We start from the raw sequence: 8,595 nt of genomic DNA, 5'->3' as shown, positions 1-8,595 counted from the left end.
CAACAAAAAGAGACACAAAACCAACAAAAAGATGCCAAGCCACTACAAAAAGATACAAAACCAACAAAGAGACCCAAAACCAACAAAAAGACACCAAGCCACCACAAAGAGACAAAACTGACAAAAAAGGACTCAAATGACCACAAAAGACACAAAGCCAACTAAAAAAGACACCAAACCACAACAAACTGGACTCATTTTCAGAGATCCACCACAGATGAACCAGGTCTCCAGAGTCTCCAGAGTCTCCAGGGTTTCCAGGGTTGAAATGTTGCTGGAGCTCTGGGAGCAGAGCTGCTCTGAGACACTGATGGAGGTTAGATCTGAACCAGGATGGAGGAGCTGCTGGTTTAACCTTCAGGAGTCTCCAGGTGAGTTCCTGCTCATTCATATCCTTATGTCCATGTTCTAAAAGCATCAAAAAACCTCCTGAACGTCAGGTACAGCTTTCATACGAGTCCCTCTGTGAAGATCAGAAGCATCATGGACTAATTTTGTGTCATTCTGCAAATCTTCAGTCAGTTTGGGTAATTTTTGAGTTATTCTGACTCATTTTGGACAATTTTCTGGTAATTTTCAACAAGTTTGATGTCAGATTGCATCTTTTCTCATGATTTTGGATCATTTTTTGTGTCTTTGGGATCATTCTAGAGTCATTTAAGACAAATTTCATGTCATTCTGAACTCATTTTCTGGAATTATGGATGATTTTGAGTTATTTTTGGACAATTTTAATGTCATTCTGGTTCTCATCTTCATGGATGTAAAACTGATCCAGTGTCAGTTTTTAGCATAACTCTGATAAAAAAAAAGCTGACCCAAGATCAGCTTTACATCCATCCAGATGTTTCTATGGATAATGTAGTATTAACAGCTGCTGGATGTTTGAGCTGTACAGATGTGGAACGCTGACATCTGGTGGTCAGACGCTGAACTAAAGCTTTGGTTCCTTCGTCTTCAGGAAGAATGAAGATCAGCTGCTGTCTGAGGATTCAAATCACATCTTAATAATTCAGAAACATTTTTACTCCGCCAAGGAACAGCTCACTTATGTGATGATCAGCGTACATTTTTCTGTCTGTCTGTCTGTCTGTCTGTCTGTCTGTCTGTCTGTCTGTGTGAAACGTTACTCAAAAACAGACTAACGGATTTGGATAAAATTTTGAGGGGAAGTCGATGTCAGTGACACAAGGACCAGCTGATTAAATTTTGACAGTGATGCGGCTTATAGTCTGGATCCATGACTTTGTTGTTTCCCATTGCCAGATATAGCTGTAACCATGACAACAAGTGAACACTGTGTCAGTTACCTGCTGACCATCGCATGATTGATCCGATGACAAACTGACTGATTTATCAGCTGGAAATCACACAAGGAACCAATAATTAAACTGTGGGGTGTTTCTGAGTCCCGCTACATATTTAGGTCATGTATGTAGCAAAACTACAAACTTGATGAAGCATGCTCAGAAGATATTGGTTCTCTTTGGATCCACTTATGTATGCAAACAAACATTCTCAGTGACGACGTTCAACAAATCCAGATACACATCCTCTCTAAGTGATGATGGTCTGTGTATATTTTGGCAATTGGATTTTCCGTTCTGAAGCGGGTTTTGAAAATCAAAAATCGAGTGCTTATTTGATTTTCGTTTTGAAATACAAAAGAAATTGAAATACAAGGCATTTTTCCTTTTCATGATCAAAAAGGGATATACAAAATGTAAAAATGCTTTGATTTTCATTTTATATTTTGATTTTCATGTCCATTAATCAACAGCTTAATGGACAAAGAAAATGTGTTTTCCAACATTTATGGCTGAATTTCTCCAACATGACAAGATTGACACAATTTAAATTAAATTTTATTTATACAACACCAATTACAGGTCAAATTGTCTCAAGACGCTTTATTTTTATTTATTTTTTGGTCATATTTAAAACATGACAAAGTAAGAAATTTAAACCTCTTGACTAATCCAATTTATTATTTGTTTTTTAAGAGACTAATGGACAATTAAAATAACTTTCTGCACTAAAACTAATAACATGAGGTCAAATAGAAGGAACAGTTTTAAATCCTGCAGTCCCACGACGACAAGAATAAAGTTTTTCAACAAACACTAAATCTGCTGCTGGATTCCATTAAAGTCCTAATAAATGATCATAAAGTGTGACACTAAAGGTTTGTGGAGCTAAAAATGTCAAAGTAAAGATATCAAGTTGAACATCTGGATGGAGGCTGATAAAAGTTGACCTCCCTTCATTTCTCTGGAGCGACTCCATGGATTTTAGGGATGCTGAAACCCGTCAAGACTCGGATTTTTGAAAAACTTGTCGGGCGGGGGAAGGTGCGGTGGGTGGTGGGGGAGTAGAGGGGGGCAGTGGGTGGAGCCAAGGTGGAGTCAGGGTGGAGTCAGGGTGGAGAGTAGGCGGGGAGGTGGGTGGAGTAGAGGGGGAGGCTGCCATGTGGTCATTTGGAAACTACGATATCAAATGGATGACGAGTTTATTTCTTTTGATCTGATCTTTAACTCAGTGAGTTAAGGGTTTGCCTATGGAGCTGCAGGTTGCTGGTTCAAGACCAGACCCTTCTTAAATTTTTTGAAAATCCTGAAAAAGAAAGAAAAATGCCAGTGGTGGGACTTGAAGCCACAGATTTGCTCCATGGTCCTGATTCATAATCTGTCCTTTATTATTTGGAGTGCTAATAATAAAGTAAAAAAAGATACAGAAATCATGTATTTAAATGTATTTGTGCTTTTACTGAGTTTGACTATCCACTTTGCCCAAGACAGCAATTAATTTGTCTATATATACAAGAGTTATAAACAAGTACTGATATCTTTAAATGAGAGGTTGAGAAAGTCACAATTCTAATTCTTAATTATTATTGTTATTGTCTTTATACTGAAAAACGTCATAGTTTAGTTTGTCTAGACTCTGACGTTTTAATGAATTTAGCAGCCTTGGCAGAGTACTCCACTCTCTGCCTGCTTTTCTACTTTAACTTTTCTCCACAGCGTTTCATAACATTCCTCAGGACAGATGTGACTTTTTCTGTCTTTTTTTCCCTTCAACTTTCTGATCTCCAGCAGTTTCTAGATGTTTCTGCACTGTTTGTTGTTCAGTGTGTGTTTGTTGTTTAGTGTGTGTGTGTTGTGTTGAAATTAAATGTACCAGAAGTAGAATTTCTTAATAATTTATTTGATATAAATATAAAACACGTTTGACAGATACTGGAACTCTGAGGACAGGAAGTGGAACAGACCATCCAGACCATTAGTCTCTGAGGTTCTGCCACTGCCAGGTCGGTTCTGGATAATCAGCCACATCGATGAGCTCAGAATTCTTTGGTTTTTACAGAATGTGACATTTGTTTGGTTGCAGAACAAAGCAGAACTTTCAGAAGACACCATCTAGAACATCTTCTGTTTTCAGTCTTCACTTTGGTGGTTCTTTCAGGTTCTGGGGCTCTGTAGGGGGTTCTGGTCGGTTTGGTGGTTCTTTCAGGTTCTGGGGCTCTGTAGGGGTTCTGGTCGGTTTGGTGGTTCTTTCAGGTTCTGGGGCTCTGTAGGGGGTTCTGGTCGGTTTGGTGGTTCCTTCAGGTTCTGGGGCTCTGTAGGGGGTTCTGGTCGGTTTGGTGGTTCTTTCAGGTTCTGGGGCTCTGTAGGGGTTCTGGTCGGTTTGGTGGTTCTTTCAGGTTCTGGGGCTCTGTAGGGGGTTCTGGTCGGTTTGGTGGTTCCTTCAGGTTCTGGGGCTCTGTAGGGGTTCTGGTCGGTTTGGTGGTTCTTTCAGGTTCTGGGGCTCTGTAGGGGTTCTGGTCGGTTTGGTGGTTCTTTCAGGTTCTGGGGCTCTGTAGGGGTTCTGGTCGGTTTGGTGGTTCTTTCAGGTTCTGGGGCTCTGTAGGGGGTTCTGGTCGGTTTGGTGGTTCCTTCAGGTTCTGGGGCTCTGTAGGGGTTCTGGTCGGTTTGGTGGTTCCTTCAGGTTCTGGGGCTCTGTAGGGGGTTCTGGTCGGTTTGGTGGTTCTTTCAGGTTCTGGGGCTCTGTAGGGGTTCTGGTCGGTTTGGTGGTTCTTTCAGGTTCTGGGGCTCTGTAGGGGTTCTGGTCGGTGTGGTGGTTCTTTCAGGTTCTGGGGCTCTGTAGGGGGTTCTGGTCGGTTTGGTGGTTCTTTCAGGTTCTGGGGCTCTGTAGGGGTTCTGGTCGGTTTGGTGGTTCTTTCAGGTTCTGGGGCTCTGTAGGGGTTCTGGTCGGTTTGGTGGTTCCTTCAGGTTCTGGGGCTCTGTAGGGGGTTCTGGTCGGTTTGGTGGTTCTTTCAGGTTCTGGGGCTCTGTAGGGGTTCTGGTCGGTTTGGTGGTTCTTTCAGGTTCTGGGGCTCTGTAGGGGTTCTGGTCGGTTTGGTGGTTCCTTCAGGTTCTGGGGCTCTGTAGGGGGTTCTGGTCGGTTTGGTGGTTCTTTCAGGTTCTGGGGCTCTGTAGGGGGTTCTGGTCGGTTTGGTGGTTCCTTCAGGTTCTGGGGCTCTGTAGGGGTTCTGGTCGGTTTGGTGGTTCTTTCAGGTTCTGGGGCTCTGTAGGGGTTCTGGTCGGTTTGGTGGTTCCTTCAGGTTCTGGGGCTCTGTAGGGGTTCTGGTCGGTTTGGTGGTTCTTTCAGGTTCTGGGGCTCTGTAGGGGTTCTGGTCGGTTTGGTGGTTCTTTCAGGTTCTGGGGCTCTGTAGGGGGTTCTGGTCGGTTTGGTGGTTCCTTCAGGTTCTGGGGCTCTGTAGGGGTTCTGGTCGGTTTGGTGGTTCCTTCAGGTTCTGGGGCTCTGTAGGGGGTTCTGGTCGGTTTGGTGGTTCCTTCAGGTTCTGGGGCTCTGTAGGGGGTTCTGGTCGGTTTGGTGGTTCTTTCAGGTTCTGGGGCTCTGTAGGGGTTCTGGTCGGTTTGGTGGTTCTTTCAGGTTCTGGGGCTCTGTAGGGGGTTCTGGTCGGTTTGGTGGTTCCTTCAGGTTCTGGGGCTCTGTAGGGGTTCTGGTCGGTTTGGTGGTTCTTTCAGGTTCTGGGGCTCTGTAGGGGTTCTGGTCGGTTTGGTGGTTCTTTCAGGTTCTGGGGCTCTGTAGGGGTTCTGGTCGGTTTGGTGGTTCCTTCAGGTTCTGGGGCTCTGTAGGGGGTTCTGGTCGGTTTGGTGGTTCTTTCAGGTTCTGGGGCTCTGTAGGGGGTTCTGGTCGGTTTGGTGGTTCCTTCAGGTTCTGGGGCTCTGTAGGGGGTTCTGGTCGGTTTGGTGGTTCTTTCAGGTTCTGGGGCTCTGTAGGGGTTCTGGTCGGTTTGGTGGTTCTTTCAGGTTCTGGGGCTCTGTAGGGGGTTCTGGTCGGTTTGGTGGTTCCTTCAGGTTCTGGGGCTCTGTAGGGGTTCTGGTCGGTTTGGTGGTTCTTTCAGGTTCTGGGGCTCTGTAGGGGTTCTGGTCGGTTTGGTGGTTCTTTCAGGTTCTGGGGCTCTGTAGGGGTTCTGGTCGGTTTGGTGGTTCTTTCAGGTTCTGGGGCTCTGTAGGGGGTTCTGGTCGGTTTGGTGGTTCCTTCAGGTTCTGGGGCTCTGTAGGGGTTCTGGTCGGTTTGGTGGTTCTTTCAGGTTCTGGGGCTCTGTAGGGGTTCTGGTCAGTTTGGTGGTTCTTTCAGGTTCTGGGGCTCTGTAGGGGTTCTGGTCGGTTTGGTGGTTCCTTCAGGTTCTGGGGCTCTGTAGGGGGTTCTGGTCGGTTTGGTGGTTCTTTCAGGTTCTGGGGCTCTGTAGGGGTTCTGGTCGGTTTGGTGGTTCTTTCAGGTTCTGGGGCTCTGTAGGGGTTCTGGTCGGTGTGGTGGTTCTTTCAGGTTCTGGGGCTCTGTAGGGGGTTCTGGTCGGTTTGGTGGTTCCTTCAGGTTCTGGGGCTCTGTAGGGGTTCTGGTCGGTTTGGTGGTTCCTTCAGGTTCTGGGGCTCTGTAGGGGGTTCTGGTCGGTTTGGTGGTTCTTTCAGGTTCTGGGGCTCTGTAGGGGTTCTGGTCGGTTTGGTGGTTCTTTCAGGTTCTGGGGCTCTGTAGGGGTTCTGGTCGGTTTGGTGGTTCTTTCAGGTTCTGGGGCTCTGTAGGGGTTCTGGTCGGTTTGGTGGTTCTTTCAGGTTCTGGGGCTCTGTAGGGGGTTCTGGTCGGTTTGGTGGTTCTTTCAGGTTCTGGGGCTCTGTAGGGGTTCTGGTCGGTTTGGTGGTTCTTTCAGGTTCTGGGGCTCTGTAGGGGTTCTGGTCGGTTTGGTGGTTCCTTCAGGTTCTGGGGCTCTGTAGGGGGTTCTGGTCGGTTTGGTGGTTCTTTCAGGTTCTGGGGCTCTGTAGGGGTTCTGGTCGGTTTGGTGGTTCTTTCAGGTTCTGGGGCTCTGTAGGGGTTCTGGTCGGTTTGGTGGTTCCTTCAGGTTCTGGGGCTCTGTAGGGGGTTCTGGTCGGTTTGGTGGTTCTTTCAGGTTCTGGGGCTCTGTAGGGGTTCTGGTCGGTTTGGTGGTTCTTTCAGGTTCTGGGGCTCTGTAGGGGTTCTGGTCGGTTTGGTGGTTCTTTCAGGTTCTGGGGTTCAGCAGCTCCATCAACATGTTGACGAACTTCCTCTCACTAATGAGTCTCCAAGGACTCGGCTGGTCTCTGAGGCCGGAGTCTTCAGGACACTCGGACACTCTGGAGGCTTCACTTTGCTAATGAGCTAATTAGGTACTTAGAACTATGGGAGGAAGCTCTGCCATCGCCATGGTTACCTGCAGCACAAACACAAACTAGGTCAAAGTTCAGAAAGTTACAGTGAAAACCAAACACAGAGAAGTTAGAAACTAATGTCAGAGAGAAGCTCCGCTGAGAGCTCCCACATAACATAAGAAGATGTTCACCGAACCAGAAAGACACGGAGACTGTAATTTTACTTGCAAGGGTAACACAGCACAGTGTAACAAGACACATTAGTGCGAGCTACAAAGACTGCTCCCATACAAGGTTTATTTTATACACGAGCAGAAATGAAAACATAGCATAAGATAAGAAATAGCTCGAGTTACACAAGGGGGTGTGCTAAGCTGTAAGAGTGGAAATATACTGGGATGTGGAGACGAGGGAGAGAGAGAGAGAGAGAGAGATGTGTGCAGATAGGAGTGAGTGAGTGGTATTCTATAAAAATAGTCATGTAAAACACTATGCACACACAGTTAATGCTCTAAGGCTCGATTATGATAAATGTATTTACAAATTCAACTCTAACACTAATCTTTCTATTGAATCTTCAGATCTGAATCTATTCTATTAATATCATCTCACCATCTCATCAGATCCATCACCTGCTTCCTGCTGGAGGAACATTTAAGAACATGGAACATTTGATCTGCCAGGAAAAACGGTTAGTCACCAGATTAAATATTGACTTAGTGACTGAATAAAGTCTTTGTTTGTCATCAGACTGAAATTCATTGGTTAACTTTTTATCCAAACTCTGATCACTTTAATCTAAACTCTGATCACTTTAGTCCAAACTCTGATCACTTTAATCTAAACTCTGATCACTTTAATCCAAACTCTGATCACTTTAATCTAAACTCTGATCACTTTAATCCAAACTCTGATCACTTTAATCCAAACTCTGATCACTTTAATCCAAACTCTGATCACTTTAATCCAAACTCTGATCACTTTAATCCAAACTCTGATCACTTTAATCCAAACTCTGATCACTTTAATCTAAACTCTGATCACTTTAATCTAAACTCTGATCACTTTAATCCAAACTCTGATCACTTTAGTCCAAACTCTGATCACTTTAATCCAAACTTTGATCACTTTAATCCAAACTCTGATCACTTTAATCCAAACTCTGATCACTTTAATCTAAACTCTGATCACTTTAATCCAAACTCTGATCACTTTAATCCAAACTCTGATCACTTTAATCCAAACTCTGATCACTTTAATCTAAACTCTGATCACTTTAATCCAAACTCTGATCACTTTAATCCAAACTCTGATCACTTTAATCCAAACTCTGATCACTTTAATCTAAACTCTGATCACTTTAATCCAAACTCTGATCACTTTAATCCAAACTCTGATCACTTTAATCTAAACTCTGATCACTTTAATCCAAACTCTGATCACTTTAATCCAAACTCTGATCACTTTAATCCAAACTCTGATCACTTTCATCCAAACTCTGATCACTTTAATCCAAACTCTGATCACTTTAATCCAAACTCTGATCACTTTCATCTGAACTCTGACCATTTTAATCATTTTTAATTTCCTGTAGTTTCAGTTTTTACCATAGAACAGAACGAATGTCAATAAAGAGCCGGTTCCCCATCATCTCCCCCTATCATCACATTATATTACACAGCTTTTTTTTACAATAACTACTGCACTATGATGATACTACACAGTGTTGTTTTTGTAACATAATACTGTAAATGCTATACTGTGTATAAATACTGTGACATTTTGATGTGGTTCTACACTACACAGTTTTTATGAAATACTGAACTGTTTTTGGTCAAATATCTGCACCGCTGATGCTGACATACTATAAAGTACAATTTTTAAGATAAAATACTACAGAGACGTTTTTTAAATACACCGCAAA

The 8,595-nt window shown here is 44.1% G+C and overlaps 1 protein-coding gene across 1 annotated transcript; it reads left to right on the top strand.

Moving 5' to 3' along the window:
• The first annotated feature begins 268 nt into the window (after positions 1-268).
• Positions 269-6,017, top strand: LOC127536850 (keratin, type I cytoskeletal 10-like). The gene is made up of 11 exons (XM_051958188.1): positions 269-371; positions 416-440; positions 3,391-3,465; positions 3,561-3,656; positions 3,704-3,751; positions 4,414-4,509; positions 4,793-4,888; positions 4,936-4,983; positions 5,125-5,268; positions 5,316-5,410; positions 5,884-6,017. Exons 1-11 carry the CDS (start codon positions 269-271, stop codon positions 5,898-5,900), a joined length of 843 nt encoding a protein of 280 aa, XP_051814148.1. The 3' UTR covers positions 5,901-6,017.
• The last annotated feature ends 2,578 nt before the right edge of the window (positions 6,018-8,595 follow it).

This window comes from Acanthochromis polyacanthus, chromosome 13, assembly GCF_021347895.1.
Source record: "Acanthochromis polyacanthus isolate Apoly-LR-REF ecotype Palm Island chromosome 13, KAUST_Apoly_ChrSc, whole genome shotgun sequence".
NCBI classification, from domain to species: Eukaryota; Metazoa; Chordata; class Actinopteri; family Pomacentridae; genus Acanthochromis; species Acanthochromis polyacanthus.
Note: the sequence above shows the minus strand (reverse complement) of the source record. Positions and strands in the feature narration are given on the sequence as shown.

Bases quoted from the DNA above. Each gene is read 5' to 3' on its own strand.
- LOC127536850 (XM_051958188.1), top strand. From the start codon at position 269: ATGTTGCTGGAGCTCTGGGAGCAGAGCTGCTCTGAGACACTGATGGAG. The intron at 4,510-4,792 runs GTTCTGGGGCTC...TGGTTCCTTCAG, and splicing joins CGGTTTGGTGGTTCCTTCAG to GTTCTGGGGCTCTGTAGGGG. The intron at 5,269-5,315 runs GTTCTGGGGCTC...TGGTTCTTTCAG, and splicing joins CGGTTTGGTGGTTCTTTCAG to GTTCTGGGGCTCTGTAGGGG.